The sequence below is a fragment of the Spinacia oleracea genome, chromosome 5 (genome assembly GCF_020520425.1).
Source record: "Spinacia oleracea cultivar Varoflay chromosome 5, BTI_SOV_V1, whole genome shotgun sequence".
NCBI lineage: Eukaryota > Viridiplantae > Streptophyta > Magnoliopsida > Caryophyllales > Amaranthaceae > Spinacia > Spinacia oleracea.
The window spans coordinates 94,658,124-94,674,693 of NC_079491.1; the positions used below are offsets into that span (position 1 = coordinate 94,658,124).

The 16,570-nt window shown below is 44.4% G+C and overlaps 1 protein-coding gene across 1 annotated transcript; it reads right to left on the minus strand.

Moving 5' to 3' along the window:
• Positions 1-1,424: 1,424 nt before the first annotated feature.
• LOC110795952 (uncharacterized) lies at positions 1,425-2,548 on the minus strand. Its single transcript, XM_022000990.2, has 2 exons — positions 2,204-2,548; positions 1,425-2,042 (listed from the first exon to the last, which is right to left on the minus strand). The coding sequence occupies exons 1-2, from the start codon at positions 2,546-2,548 to the stop codon at positions 1,425-1,427; spliced, it is 963 nt and encodes a 320-aa protein (XP_021856682.2).
• Between the last annotated feature and the right edge of the window lie 14,022 nt (positions 2,549-16,570).

Genomic DNA, 16,570 nt, shown 5'->3' on the forward strand with positions numbered 1-16,570 from the left:
CTGAAAAAGGTTGAGGAGGACGCCCAGAACTATGTGAAGAAGTTGCTGGAGCATGAGGAGAGGCTAGCCGTGCTGAGAAAGGAGTATTCCTCGGTCTCCGAGCGAGTGACTAATTTCTCCTCCAAAGTGGAAGCCTTGGAGAAAAAGCTCAAGGCTACCCAGGATGAGATTGAGGCCGTGCGTGGGGAAGCCGCTAGCTCTTTCAAGCTTGGAGAAGAATCCATTCTGGAGAATGCTCGGCGGGCATGGGATCAGTCTATGGATGGGAAAGACCTCTCCTGGTTTAAGCGTCGTATCTCCTACCAGATGGCCGTCTCAACAGCTAGACGCCTTGGCCTGGATCCTCCTGTGTTCTTTAGCGAGGGGGAGGATGATGACGCGGAGGAAGAGGAGGTGAAAATTCCCCGGAAGGCGAGGATGTCCAGAACGGGAGGTCCACAGCCCCTCACTCATAGGTGGTTTTTAGTTGGTGTTGCGTGGCACCGTGAGCGCTTGTAATAACATTGATGCCTTTTGGGCATTATTTGTTTGGTTTTGTTGTGCCTTGTGCGCATGTAAGAATATTTAGTGCCTCCTGTGCACTTTGATTTTTATTCCAGTTCAGTTAATTATTGATATTTTAGGAACATGCTTTTTTGTCCATTTATGGACGGTTACCCCAGTGGTTTAGGTGATCAGGCTAATTTGGGGTCCTAATCTAGGCCACTTCTCAGGCCGTCAACCGATTAGTCCCTTTGAGACGCCTTCAAAGGTGAAGGTGTCATCTGCTCTTGTTTGAGCTTTGTTTTGCGCTTTTTACGTCTTTGTTAATACAGGTCACTTTTCAGGCCGTCATTTATTTTGGCCACTAGTGACGTCGCCCCTTAGGGTTCGTTCAATGTGGGGGTGTTTCACCCCTTAGTTTTTGAGTGACTTTATTGAGTCATTAGTTCATCAGGTAAGGAAATATTATCATAGAGATTATCATTTCACTAAGTAGCTAAACTAAATTGGCTTCTTTGTAGGCAGGCATTACAGGCCGTTTTGTAGGCTCTGACACGATTGTTAGGCCGTTTAGTAGGCTCGAGTTACATAAGTTATACTACTCTAATGACATTCTATTTTTAGCCACTTTTCTCTATCTTGGCTGGTATATCCTCATTGGCGGCAGGTAGTTCCTCCTCAAGTTTTCTCTTGGTCCTCGCTTCGGCCAAATCTTTCTTCCATGCTGACGGGTTGAGAGTTGTGAGGTAGCAGTCTCTTGCTTGCTGTTGGTCTCCATGTATAAATCCTATTGACCCACCATCACATACAAACTTCAGGAGCATGAGATGGGTGACAACTACTGCTTTAATCTTGTTCAGGGTGGGACGTCCCAAGATGGCATTGTATGCTGTCAAGTCCTTGACAATTAAGAAGTTTACTCCCATCCTTCGGCCATCTTTTCAATCCCCAATCCGAACCGGCAAGTTGATGACGCCCACGGGATGTATTATGCTTCCTCCAAAACCGATGATTCGGTAGTGTATGCTTTCAATGGTCTTTGGATCGTGAGCTAGACGGCTGAGGTACTCCATGCTCATTATGTCGGACAAACTCCCTGTATCTATCAGGATGCGCTTGACTCTCATATTAGAGATTTTAATTTCGATCACCAGAGGATCATCATGTGGGGTGGCTACTCGTCCGCCATCCGACTCACATATCTCATTCCGAGGGAACAGGTCTACAGGTGACTTTCCCGACAGCATCACTTGTCCTAGGCGGCGGGCGTAGTCTTTCTGTCCCCTCATAGTGGGTCCTCCAGCAGCTGGCCCCCCAGAAATGACGACTACAAATCCTCCTTCGATGTGGTTTCCCTCTATAGGTGAGACAGGTGACTTGTTCTTCTTGTATTGGCTTTTTATCGAGCCGTGGGCATTTATCTGTAAGTAATTTTTGAGGTGTCCTTTGGAGGCAAGGCCGTCTAGGGCTCTCTTTACGCTTCTACAGTTCTTGGTGTCATGCCCTATATCCTCGTGGAACTGGCAATACAGCTTAGGGTCTCGACTCTCAGTAGGTGACTTCATAGGAAAAGGTCGTTCAAGATCAAACCAGGTCCCAACGTCTTTTAGTATTGTAAGGAGATCTGTGTTATACTCGAAATATTCTCTTTCTTGCGGACGCTCTCTCTTGTGCCCAGGAGAGTTATCATGCTCTTTTGACAGAGCCAAGTGTCATTTACCCGTGGAGCCTTTCGGTCTATCTTATCCTTCTTTCCTGAGGAGTCTGTTGCTTCACCTGTCTTTCCATCCTTGGACGCGCTGCATATTTCCGTTGCGTAAATGAATGCTTCAGCCTCATCTAGAACTTCGGCCATAGTCCGCACACTCTTCTTGACTAAGTCAAACTTGAAGGACCCTTTCTTCAGTCCCCTGATAAAGTTATCAAAAGAGACGTCGTCGGGTAGGTCTGGGATCTGCCCGGCCTCTAGGTTGAAACGTTTCACATAACTTCTTAATGATTCATCTTTCCCCTGTTGAATGCGTCCTAAATGCATGATAGTTTTCCTTTCTTCCTTGTGTGCCATGAACCTAGTAGAGAACAGGGTTTGTAGTTCGTTGAAGGAGGCAATTGATCCTGGGGGTAGTCGCTCAAACCATTTGGACGTCACTCCTCTAAGGGTGGCAGGGAAGTATTTGCACCAAGTGGCTTCATTTGTTCCTTGAACATACATGTGGTGACGGTAAGCAACTAGGTGCATATCTGGGTCAGTAGTACCGTCATAGGCTTCAATGGTAGGAGTCTTGACCTTGGGTTATTTCGGGGCGTTCATTATGTCCTCGGAAAAAGGAGTACTCATGGGCCTCAGCGTCAGACTATTAAGCCCTTGTTGGATGTGGTAAGTAGGTTCACGGCGGCTGGAAAGCATGCGGGGGCGCAGGCTTACTCTGTTAGGCGTCATCTGGGTCTGTCCTCGAGCAGGGGGTAAAATGGAGGGTCTTCCGTCACTAGGGTGGACCCAGTGTCTGACAGTTCAGATTCAGCTTCATAGTGCTCTTGACGTCTCGAGGAGGGTCGCAAGACGGCCGGTGGGTTCCCCCTAGACGGCGGTCTCGCGAGTTGATCCCTTCGAGGCAAAAAGGTTTGGAAGCCGCGGTCGATCTCTCAGCGCTTGGCCACAGGACTGATTCCACGGCTGGCTTGTGGACGGGAGCTTTCTCCGGCCGTCCACACATTGGATCTAAGAGGCATTGTGTTTATCCGATTGACGCCTAGATTGAGGGGCCTCTGTGGTGCCGTCCTTTCAGTGCTGTAGATCAACATGTTTTTTCAAATTTCGTCATGTAATGTGGTACTCATCTGTTGTCGAAAGGTTTGATTCATTTGTTGTTGAAATCCTGGCAAGTCCAAATTCTCATCCAACACGGCATCTCAGACGCTGGGCTTAGGTGGCCACCCGGCGGAGATACTTGCAGGGTTGGTTCTTCCTCTACGATTACCTCAACCTCCTGCACCTGACGTGGTGTGTTTCCGGCAATTGGGACTAGATTAGCTTCTTTTATGTGATGTTGACTCCTTTCGCGAGGTCGTCTCTCCTCTCCATCATTATACTCTTCTTCGGACTGCGGTTCGGCCATGATACTGTACCTCCCCACAGACGGCGCCAAATGTTGTGGGATCTTTTACGGTGATGACGTGTCACGCGTTCCTCGGAGGAATGAAGTATGAGCTGGCACGAACCTCTGGCAACCTGCAAAATCAGAATATTCCCGTAGGAATATTCCCTCGGATGCTTAAGTAAGTATAAGCTAGAAAGAGAAGTAATTTAGAGAGAAGGCAGAGTAAAGGTAGATTTTAGGTTGGTGGGAATGAATTGATTGCCCTTCTACCTAGGGATCTGCACTATTTATAGTGCTAGGGTTTCTTGGGAATTGGTCCCTCATAGCTGCATGATTGGATGCTTTGCAAGATCGGGACACGTGTCCGCTATATTGGAGACTTGGTTTAGGCCTAGTGGGCCTCTTGCGCGTTTGGGCTTTTTAGGGTATAGCGGATCAGGATCTTCCTGAGCAAATGGGTCTCATGACCTACTGATGGGTCTTGGACCTGGAGGTGTATGTGAGTTTATGAGACGATTCGTGGTGGGCCTTTGGGCCTTCTTTCTGGGCTATCATAGTACAGCCAGGTGGCGCTCTCTAGGCCACATCACTTTCTATCTTTGTACTTCGAAAAAAATGAAAGGATTGTAAGAACTCAACCCATTTAGCATGCCTTGGACTGAATTTTTATTGACCATTAATATACTTCAAAGATTCATGGTCAGAATGCAAGACAAAGTGACTAGAACGCAAATAATGAGTCCAATGATCCAAAGCTCTAACAATGGTGATGTGGCCTAAAATAAACGCCACCTAGGCTAAACCATCAAGGCCCAATAAGGAGGCCTCAAAGGCCCACCAGAAGGTCTTGAGACCCTCCTACTCAGAAGGGGCCCATTTCTGTTGATCTCGAGAAGCCCAAACAACTTAAATAGCTCACCATGCTCAAATCAAGCCCCCAATATTTACGCAGGACACGTGTCCTGATCTTAAAGACCATCCAATCAATGCAGGACCAGCTCCCAAGAAACCCTAGCACTATAAATAGTGCAGATCCCTAGGTAAACGGGACAATCAATTCATTCCCACCAACCTAGAACTATCTTTGCTCTGCCCTCTCTCTAGAAATTACTTCTCTCTCTAACATTTACTTACTTAAGCATCGGAGGGAATATTCCTACGGGAATATTCTTGTTTTGCAGGTTGCCAGAAGTTCGTGCCAGGTCATACTTGATACCTCCGAGGAGCGCGTGACACGTCATCACCGTAAAAGATCCCACAACATTTGGCGCCGTCTGTGGGGAGGTATAGTATCATGGCCGAACTGCACTCTGATAGAGAGTATGCTGGTGAAGGAGAAGAGAGACGGCCTCTCGAGAGGAGTCAACGTCATATGGAAGAAGCCAATCGAATCGCAAACGCAAGAAGCACACCACGTCGGGTGCAGGAATCTGAGATGGTTGTAGAAGAAGAGCCAATGGTAGATGCTTCTCCGCCAGGCGGCCATCTAAGCCCCGGCGTCCGAGACGTCGTGCTAGATGAGAACTTAGACTTGCCGGTCTCGGTGGGATCATTACGCGAGATCTTAGCAGGATTCCAACAACAAATGAATCACACCTTTCGACAACAGATCAACACCACATTGCAAGATAAAATTCGGAAAAATATGCTAATCTACAGCACTGAGAGGACGGCTCCACAGAGACCCCTCAGCCCAGGTGTCAACCGGATAAGCAGAATGCCACTCAGATCCAATGTATGGAGGGCTGGAGAAGGCTCTCGTCCACAAGCTAGCAGGGGAGTCAGCCCTGTGCCTGAGCGCTCGGAGATCGGTCGCGACCACCGTCTAGGGGTAGCCCGCCAGCCGTCTTCCGGCCCGCCTCAAGGCGTCAAGAACATAATGAAGCTGAATCTGAACTATCGGACACTAGGTCCACCCCTGTGATTGAAGATCCTCCATTTTACCCCTCTACTCGAGGACAGACTCAGATGACGCCCAACAGGGTAAGGATGCGCCCCCGCTTGATATCCAACCGCCGTGAACCAACTTACCACATCCAGCAAGGGTGTAATAATCTGACGCTAAAGCACATGAGTACCCCCTTCTCCGAGGAGATCATGAACGCCCCGAAGGAACCCAAGGTAAAAACTCCTACCATTGAAGCCTATGACGAGACCACCGATCCTGATATGCACTTAGTCGCATACCGCCATCACATGTATGTTCAAGGAACCAACGAAGCCACTTGGTGCAAATATTTCCCGGCCACTCTCAAAGGAGTGGCGTCTAAGTGGTTTGAACGACTGCCCCCAGGGTCAATCGCCTCTTTCAACGAACTACAAACTCTGTTCTCCGCAAGGTTCATGGCACACAAGGAAGAAAGGAAAACAAGCATGCATCTGGGACGGATTCAACAGGGGAAAGATGAATCCCTAAGAAGCTATGTGAAGCGTTTAAACTTAGAAGCCGGACAGATCCCAGACTTGCCCGATGGCATCTCTTTTGATAATTTTATCATAGGATTGAAGAAGGGATCCTTTAAGTTTGACCTGGTCAAGAAAAGCGTGAGGACTATGGCCGAAGTCTTGGACGAGGCCGAAGCATTTATCCATGCAATAGAAATATGCAGCGCGTCAAAGGAAGGAAGGATTAGAGAAACAACAGACTCCTCATGAAAGAAAGATAAAATGGACCGAAAAGCCCCACGAGTAAATGGCACATGGGCCCTCTCAAAAGAGCATGATACCAACTCTCCTGGGATCAAGAGAGAACGTCCACAGGAAAGGGAATATTTTGAGTATAACACAGACCTCCTCACAATGCTGAAAGACGTCGGAACCAGGTTTGACCTTGAACGACCTTTCCCCATGAAATCTCCTGCTGAGAGTCGAGATCCCAAGTTATATTGTCAGTTTCATAAAGACATATGACATGAAACTAAGAGTTGTAGAAGCTTGAAAAGGGCTATAGACGGCCTAGCCTCCAAAGGACACCTCAAGAACTACTTACAGAAGAATGCTCACGGCTTTGGAAAAAACCAATACAAAAAGAATAAGTCACTTGCCTCACCTACGGAGGGACTGCACAGTGATGGGGGGTTTGTAGCCGTCATATCTGGAGGACCAGCCGCTGGAGGACCCACCATGAGGGGACAAAAAGATTATGCTCGCCGCCTAGGAGAAGTAATGCTGTCAGCAAAGTCACCTCTGGATCCATTCCCACGGATAGAGATATGTGAGTCAGATGTTGGACGAATAGCCACTCTGCATGATGATCCTCTTGTGGTCGAATTCAAGATATCCAACATGAGAGTAAAATGCATTCTAATAGACACGGGAAGCTCGTCCGACATAATGAGCCTAGAATGCCTCAATCGCCTAGCACATGATCCCAAAACCATTGAAAGTATTCACTATCCCATCATTGGTTTCGGAGGGAACATTATACACCCTATGGGCGTCATCACTCTGCCGGTTCGAATTGGGGATAGGAAAAATGGACGGAAGATGGAGGTGGACTTCCTGATGGTTAAGGACTTAACAACATATAATGTCATCTTGTGACGACCCACCTTGAACAAGATTAAGGCTGTAGTCGTCACCCATCTGATGCTTTTGAAGTTTGTGTGCAATGATGGAGCGATAGGCACCATACATGGAGACCAACAACAGGCTAGGGATTGTTACCTTACGACCCTCAACCCGTCAGCATGGAAGCAAGATTCTGCTGAAGCCGGAGGAAAAATAAAGCATGAAGACGAATTGATAGCCACCAAGGAGAGTAAACCCGCCCAAACAGAAACGGTCAAGATTGAAGAAAGTGGCTGAAAATAGAATGTCATTAGGTTAACTATTGTACCAAGAGCCTACAAAACGGTGCTTACAAAGAGATTGTTCGTTTCCATGGAATTCCCAAGTCTATTGTTTCGGATCGTGATTCCAAGTTTTTGAGTTACTTTTGGAATATATTGTGGAGAAAGTTGGGAACCAAATTGTTGTTTAGCACTCGACATCACCCTCAAACTGATGGGCAAACGGAGGTTACAAATCGAACCTTGGGAACGTTGTTACGAGGGTTGGTAAGTAAGACGCAAAAGGATTGGGATGTCAAGCTTGCTCACGCTGAATTTGCTTATAATCGTTCTCCTACTTATGCTACTGGTCATTCTCCATTTGAAGTGGTATATGGGATTAATCCATATTTTCCATAGGATCTGATTCCATTGCCGAAAGATGAGTTGGTTCACAAAGATGCCGATGGCAAGTTGAAATCTATGATGAAATTGCACCAACAAGTTCGTGACCGTATTGAAGCTATCAATGCCTCTTATAAACAGAAATCAAAAAACAATCGCAAGCCTCAGGTGTTTGTCGAAGGTGATTTTGTTTGGGTTCATTTGAGGAAAGAGCGTTTTCCAAGAAAACGCAAGAACAAGCTTATGCCTAGGGTTGAAGGTCCTTACAAGGTTGTTGCACGTGTGTATGATAATACTTACAAGATCGAGCTTCCGGGAGACTATGGTGTCCATGCTACTTTCAATGTAGGTGACCTCTCACCCTATCTTGATGATGATGGCCTTGCTGAATTGAGGTCAATTCCTTTTAAAGGGGGAGGGGATGATACCATCATGGATGAAGGTGATGGTCAAGGTGACGGTCTTATGCTAACAATTGGAACCAAAGCTGATATAGGTTCGATGGCTCATTTTGTGTGCATGGTGAATTAGATTGAGTGAGTCATTTGATGGTCCGTTTAATCAAGTGCGTTTGATGGTCGGTTTAATCAAGTGCGTTTGATGGTTCGTTTAATCAAGTGCGTTTGATGGTCCGTTTAAGCTTATCTTATTTGTTTTCGTTTAATTCTAATTAATAAGGGGACAATTGTTAATCCCATTTAAATTCAGTCTTGTACTTAGCTTTAAATATTGCTGTTTGTAAGGAGGGTTTAAAGCCTTTGTAACCTCCAAATTGGTGACTAAATTAGGAGGCTTTTAAAGCATTGGCTTTGGAGGAAGCATCATACATCCAGTAGGCGTCATAAACTTGCCGGTTCGGATTGGAGAGCGTAAAGATGGACGAAAGATGGTGGTGGACTTCCTAATCGTCAAAGATTTGACGGCATACAATGTCATTTTGGGACGACCCACCTTGAACAAGATTAAGGCAGTGGTCGTCACCCATCTCATGCTCCTGAAGTATGTATGTGACGATGGGGCAATAGGGACAATATATGGAGACCAACAGCAAGCGAGAGACTGTTACCTCACAACTCTTAACCCGTCAGTGTGGAGGAAAGGCCCGGCCGGGACCAAAGGCAAAAGGAAATATGAAGAGGATCCACCCACTGCCAGCGAGAGTATCCCAGTCAAAATAGAGAAAAGTGGCTAAAGAGTATAATGTCATTAGACTAGTCAGAATACTTTTTGCAATATGAGCCTACAAAACGGCCTAGCAACTATGTAAGAGCCAACAAAACGGCGTGTAATGCTTGCCTATAAAGCGTCCAACCTATTTTCGCTACTTAGCAAAATGTTAACTTTATGATAATGTTCCTCCTGTCAAAACTCTGATAAACTTATGGCCCAATAAAGCCACTCATCGAATGAACTCCAAATCATATAACAAATGAAAGAAAGTAACTCAATCAAAGAAGTTCCTCCATCTTGACGTCCACCAACTTGGCGGCGTCACAAATTGCTAATTGAATGACGGCCTTAGAAGTGGCCTAAATTAATTAGCAATGTTAAAGACGTGAAAACGCAAGTATCCTAGATTTTGCATATAGAACTTGAGCTTGAAAAGTTTGAAACTTGAAATGTTGAACTTTGAAATATTGAACTTGAACTTGAAATTTTGAACTTGAACTTGAAATATTGAACTTGAAACTTGAAATATTGAACTTAAGAGACTTGAATCTCAAAGATCGGGCCTTTTAATGTTGAAAAGGTTAGATCTTTGATGAGCTCTTACTTTGAAATGATCCTAGTTTAGGGAAGTAGTCATGAGCAACCCTAAACAATGTTGGATCTTGAAATTTGAAAACTTAAACTTGTATATTGAAAAAAATGGAGTCTTGAATCTCAAATACTAAACCTTTAAAAGTTAAAAAGGCATCATCTTTGATTACTCCACATTTTGAAAATGATTCTAGTTCAAAGAAGTGATTACAAACAACTTTGAACATCCTTGAATCTTGAAAGTTTGCATTTTTGTATTTTGAAAAGTTTGGATTTTAAAGAATTGTATGATTGTTATAAGTAGCATTTTTAAAATTAAAAATGCCGACTTACTAATCATTTTTGAAATAGGAAAATCAAAGAAACATGATTGAATATGGTGGGATTCGGAATTACCTATTTAGGCTTAGGCAAGAATTCCTTTTAGAGCTCCCAATTGCTCAGAACTTGAAATGTTGTATGAGATTTTGTAAGATTTTTGGATTTTGTATTGAGGGGAAAATTTTGTATTACGACGTCATGTATTGATTTTGCCTCCCTTAATGCTTAAAATTATGGGTATTTATAGGAGGATTTGCTGCCAAACGCCAGCCAACACCAGCGTCCAGCGCAGCACCAGCACCAGGCGCTGCTGACGTGGCGCAGATGCTGCCAAAACAAGGACGCGGGCTTCGTCCTTGCTTTGTCTTGTATTGGTGTACCTTCGTACTATTCGTACGAGGTTTGGCACGTAGTGTGTGCTTGGGGATTAAGACTTGATTTGCGTCTAAAAACAAGCTGTTTCTGGTTTTTGAATTTCGGTTTTACGGGGCGAGGCCCGGCTTGCTCGTTTTGTGGGTCGACGCCAGAATTTGGATTTCTTAATGTCATTTTGACTGGAAAAGGCCTTGTAAAACCAATGGGATAGCCCATTGGGTGAGATTGTACTTGGATTTTGAAATTGATTTTTGAAATTTGTATTTTGTACCGAGTTCCGGTAGGGGAACGGCCTCGGGGATTGAATTTTGGCTCTTGGATTTTGGAGATGTTCTTAGCAATTGAATTTTCGCACGGAGTTTCTCCAACCGCCTAATAAGAATAATGGTATCTTCATTATCCCAGAGGGGAGACACAAATTAGGTGTCTACAAAAGCCCCCACTTTGACTGAGCGTTCGGTTAGGAAAGCGGAAGTCAATGTATTTCGAAAGGGACGGAGAATGATCAAGATGTTCTGCAATCAAGACCATTCTTTGTACGCCGGTACCTGCACAAAACAGGTGTTAGAAAAAAGGATAGAGTCTACCTCTGTTCGGTTATGACGACTCCGATTTGTACTTGTACTGCTCTTCCGTCCTTGGTCTAGGACAGAGCTTGGCATCGAAAATCTTGAATCTTTAATTTTTTTGAATTTTGAATTTTGAATTTTGAATTTTGAATTTTGAATTTTGAATACCCAGAATTTACCCGTTGGGGATGTGCTTCACTAGGAATAAAAGCTTTTTATTGGCCCTAAGGATTTGAAATTTTGGCTGACTTTCCTGGAGCTTGGGTCCGTTGGGAGTCGAACGCCTAAATTTTTGTATTTTTGAGACTTTATATCCTTGAAATGCTCGTCCGTTTGTATTTGGAGATACAGGTGTATACCCGTATTTTCGGAGGATAGCATGATTTGACGTTTGATGCTTGGTGCTTGGTGCAGATAATCGTAGCAACAAAGGATGTGCAATCAGCACGGGAGACCGCACGCTGAAGATTCCTGTGCATGCAGCAGGCAGCGCTGTGCGCTGAGCTCGGCGTTCGACGTTCGACGTGGCGCTGTGCTATAAAAGCACCCCTTACCGTGCCATTTTGAAGAACACTCTCTTGCATTCTCTTGCTTCATTCTCTCAAAGGTCGAATAATCTCTCCCCTTGGTCTTGTTCTTCCCTTGTCCATATAAGTATTTCATGTTTTGCTTATGAAATAATCTCTAGGATTGCATGTAGCTTTGATTTTTCTTGTACTTGTAATGATACTTGTATGATACTAGGCTTCTTGAATCTTGTAGAAAATTGTTTGATAGCCACTTGAACTTAAAGTGTTGGAACTTGTAGATTTGAATTTTTGAATTTTGAAATTTTTCTTGAACTTGTATACCTGCTTCGACATAGATAGCCTAGGCGTTGGTATAGAACTCGTATTCCTGCTTTGGCATGGATAGCCTAGGCGTTGGTGTAGAACTTGTATTCCTGCTTCGGCATGGATTGCCTAGGCATTAGTGTAGAAGGTCCTGGCTGAGTCTGTGTTGCCACTGGGGATTTTTTGAATTTTGACTTTTGTACGGGCTAGTATAGGATATCCTCTGAATCTTTGACTTTTTTGCGGGGTAGTATAGGATAGCCCCCAGTTTAGAATCTTGACATTTTGTACTCTGCATGATTTAGTATGCCTCGTCATACTCGGAGGAAGCTCGCCGAGTGTTCGGTGGTCCGAGCTGCTGAGGAGGATACCTCGGACGATGAAGCGGCTGCCATAAACGTACCGGAGGGAGGTATGGTTCCCCTGAGAGTACCTACTTTCGTCGGCACTGGCTGGAGTCCCTCCGATCTGGTGTTTCGACCGGAGTTTCACTTGTCTCAGCGGCCTCGCGCTGGTTTGGTAAGTCTTGTATTGTGTTTTATCTCTTGATCTTATATAGGTTTTAAACTAACCGACTTATCCATAGGCTGATGGAGATCCGTTGCGCACCTATTGGTCCTTGGCAGACCTAAACAAGGTTTTCCCGGCTGAACAGGCTGACGCGGAGGCTATGGAGATCTGGCTACAGACGGGCCTAGTCGACTTCTGGCGTGCCATGGGAGATACTCCGAGGAAGACGGGCATCAAACCCCGGTTACAAGCTTTTCTGGAGCGGTGGTGGGATACCACCAACACTTTTCATATGGCATGGGGGGAGATTACCATCACCCCTTTTGAGTTTGCGATGATCACGGGTCTTCCTTTTTCTGAGAGGAACGTGACTTTTGATTCAGAGCTGACATGGCACTCGGCCGTCGCCAGGGACTTGCTCGGCCCTGTTGTTGACTTGGCGGACGATGATACCCACGCTTCTGTGACTGTGATCATGGCCGCGATCCGTAGCGTGGGTGTATCTGCAGAGCAAAGGGTTAAGCTCTTCGTCTTTGCTTTGATGAGTAGGGTGATGGCCCCGAGCAGGAACAGTCGGGTGCATATTAGCTTCCTGACAGCTTTGCAAGATTTGAGGGCCGTTTCGAGCTACAGCCGGGGAGGTCTGGCATATAGCCACCTCTTGTATGAGATGAAGTGGGCCTCCCGAACTGCGCCGGAGATTGAGCCCAGTATTGCTGCTTTGTGGAGTGTGCTGGAGGTATTCGAGACTCCTTGTACTTTGTATCTTGTATTTTGTACTTGTATGTTTTGTGAGATTATGATACATATGACAAAACATAAATCATGCGGAAAACCTTAATGCCAGGAAAAATATTATTTACACATAATCGTATAGCATAATTTAGATGCATACACTTTGTAGCGTGCCTTCCCTAGCTGCGCCCGAACCGAACAAGAACAAGTCTTTAGGACTCCAAGTGTCGTCCCTGCGTAGATAGTCCACAGCATGTCCGGATCCGCCTTAAGCTTGACCAACTAGAATCTCCCTTAAGGTTCCTAGGAATTTTCGGCTAAAATGGTTGCAAGTGTTTGGCTGATTTTTGCTTTAAAATCTTACCTTTGAATACTTCAATGTTGTGTACAAATTTGTGACCCTAAGCACCTATTTATAGAGTTATGGAAAAGGACTTATAATCCTATTAGAATACTAATTTAGTTTAATTAGAATCCTGCTAAGACTCTATTAAGTAAACTTTATCTATTAGGATTAGGATTTAATCATATGACGAATCCCGATAGCTTTAGGATTCGTGTAACACGCACACGAGCAGCGCACAAGCACCGCACGCCTGCGCGCAAGCCTTGCGGCCCACGCCGAGCGCACAACGTTGAGGCCCACTAATCCCGGCCTGCCTGATCCGTGCGCGCGCCCAAGCCTTGGCTGGGCCTGGCCTTGCGCTGGGCCTGGTCGAGGCTTGGCGTGTGGTTTGTTGCGCTTGGCTTGCTGGGCGACGGCCTGGCTTCGTGTTGGGCCTTCGTCTAGCAAGCCTCGTCCGATGCTAATTCGTACGATACGCTTCTGATTAAATTCCCGATTCCGGAATTCATTTCCGATACGAACAATATTTAATATTTATGATTCCGGAATTAATTTCCATTTCGAACAAATATTTAATATATTCGTTTCCGGAATTATTTTCCGATTTCGATAATATTTCCGATTCTGACAATATTTCCGTTTCCGGGAATATTTCCGATTCCGGCAATATTTCCATTTCCGGCAATATTTCCATTTCCGATAATATTTTCCGATACGTACCATGTTTCCATTTCCGGCAACATCTATGATTTGGATAATATTTATATTTCCGATACGATCCATATTTCCGTTTCCGGCAATATCATCGTTTCCGGAGTATTCATTTACTTGCCTTTGACGATCTCAGCTCCCACTGAAACCAAGATCTGTCGATTCCGAATATCCATAAATATGAGTATTTAATGCCATTAAATACTTGATCCGTTTACGTACTATTTGTGTGACCCTACGGGTTCAGTCAAGAGTAAGCTGTGGATTAATATCATTAATTCCACTTGAACTGAAGCAGCCTCTAGTTAGGCATTCAGCTCACTTCATCTCACTGAATTATTAACTTGTTAATTAATACTGAACCGCATTTATTAGACTTAACATTAAATGCATACTTGGACCAAGGGCATTATTTCCTTCAGCCTCTAGTCGCTCGATGATTTCTCTTGTACATAAGGTAAGATTTGTCATCCTTATTATGTCCTGAGGTGTTTCTCGGTTTCAGAGTTTAACTGATCAAATAAACAGATAATCATAGCCTATGATTCATCTGAGCACGACCATGCGTTTTACAGTTTCTAGCTTTCCGAGTGGCCTTGTACAACTTTCAGCATCTCATCCCGATTTATGGGAGGACAATCCCAATCTTGCGATCTTGAGGTTAGACTTCGTTTGATAGGTGATTACCTGAGCGTTGCCTTTATAGCCTCCTTTTACGGTGCAACGGTTGGTCAACGTCAAAGTAAGCAGTTCTCAAACAAGTAATCTCAAATCACTCAGGTATTGAGGATTAGTGTCTAATAATTTTAATGAAATTTACTTATGATAGATTTTCATCTCTTACAGTAAAGTTTCATAGGTCTGTCCGATACTAGTCTTTGATGAGCGGCATTTATGTCGCTCTAGGCTAGGATTTTATAGAGTTTTATTATGCATTTTTGTTAGTTTTATATAGTTTTGATGTTCTTTTATTCCCCTTTTCCATCTTTGTGCTTTTCAGGTGATAATGTTGAAAATGATGGAAAAACAGCTGAGATTTGCTCAATCAGGTGTCGTGCGATCGCACGGACATTTTGTGCGCTCGCACGGGTCTACAGAGTTGGCTCCAAAAGTCAAGGCAGTGTGTGCGCTCGTGCCTCAAATTCGTGTGCTCGCACGAATCCGCAAAAATGATGCAGGAACTTTGAGTGATTTTGTGCGATCGCACCGCAGAGGAGCCCGCTCGCACGGAATTTCGGTGGGCTCGCACTAAATTCCTGTGCGAGCACACGAGGATTTTCTGAGATTTAGCCAAGTTACAGCCGTGCGATCGCACGGTTGTTGGGCACGTTCGCACGGCACGAAGGAGAAGAATCGTTGCAGGGCCCGTTCGCATTGATGCACAGCACGATCGCACCGATGCGATCGCACCTGGGTCTGCCCGATCGCACGGCTGCGCGGGATTCAGTTTTCGAGTTTAAAACTCTTATTTTTGGGGTTTAGTATAAATAGGATTTTTGATTATTTTCATTTGGGACGCTTTCATATTTTACACTTCATATTTTTACACTTTCAATTATAGAGGTTTTGTGATTTTGTTCTTCAATCTAGAGAGAGAAACTCTTTAATTCCAAGCATCAATTCAGTAATTTTCTTCAACTCTTCTCTTCTTTAGACAATTGAATTCTTTGTTCTTTAATTCTTGCACTTGCTTAGTTGATAATGGTTTTGCAATTCCTCAATACCTTGAGTTCTTGATTTCAATTTTGCTTGTTACTTTGATTTTCAGTTTTTGATTTGATTGTGCAATTGATTTTCCTATTCTCTACTTCTTCTCCTTTAATTTCATGATAGCTAGTTTTGAACTAATGGATAGCTTGATTGTTAGGATGATTAGTGAGTAGTTTTAGGTTAGGAAAGGGGAGAAACTAGGGGATGAATTAGGGGAAATAGATTATTGATTGTTGGTTGATTCATGTGATTAAACAAGATTTGATGATAGGAAATCCATTCTAGTTGAGTGGTAGTTGCAAATGCTATTCGATTAGATTTCCGTGGAACCATAGGATAGGTTTGGCAAGACATTGTGGACCTATCTTGTGTTGATCAAATGGCGGTACCTATTATATGCTAGTTAGTTTAGTCTAGGATTAGGCGAAAGCTCTTCCGTGGATTAGACGCTTAGCATTCCCTATCCGAGAGGTGGCGGGTTCGTCTTTAGATGTCGTTTGCCTAATCACCATTTCGTTGCATGATCACCATTGCTAAATATTTGAATTGATTTCCCCCGGTTTCCCTAGGCTATCCTCGACTCCCTAACGTTTCCCTTTCTTGATTCAATTTTTACATAGTTCTTTATTTGTTTTTAGACTCTTAAAAAGTGACAATTCAAAACAAATCCTTGATCGACCTAGATTGACTTCCAACTCAATAATTCACCGTTTCATTGGGACGATCCCTTTGCTTACCGCTTGCCGGTAGTTGAAGTGGTTTTATAAATATTGTTTGCATAGGTGGTTTTCTATCAACGACAGAAAACATACTTATCAAAATGGCGCCGTTGCCGGGGATGACCAATTCCACAAATTCTGGGAAGCCATTAGCAAACTTCATGTGTCATTATCTTTTACCGAGGCACTCGAACATATGTCCCACTACTCAAGATTCATGAGGG

Bases quoted from the DNA above. Each gene is read 5' to 3' on its own strand.
- LOC110795952 (XM_022000990.2), bottom strand. From the start codon at position 2,548: ATGGCACACAAGGAAGAAAGGAAAACTATCATGCATTTAGGACGCATT. The intron at 2,043-2,203 runs GTAAATGACACT...TTTCCTATGAAG, and splicing joins TAGACCGAAAGGCTCCACGG to TCACCTACTGAGAGTCGAGA.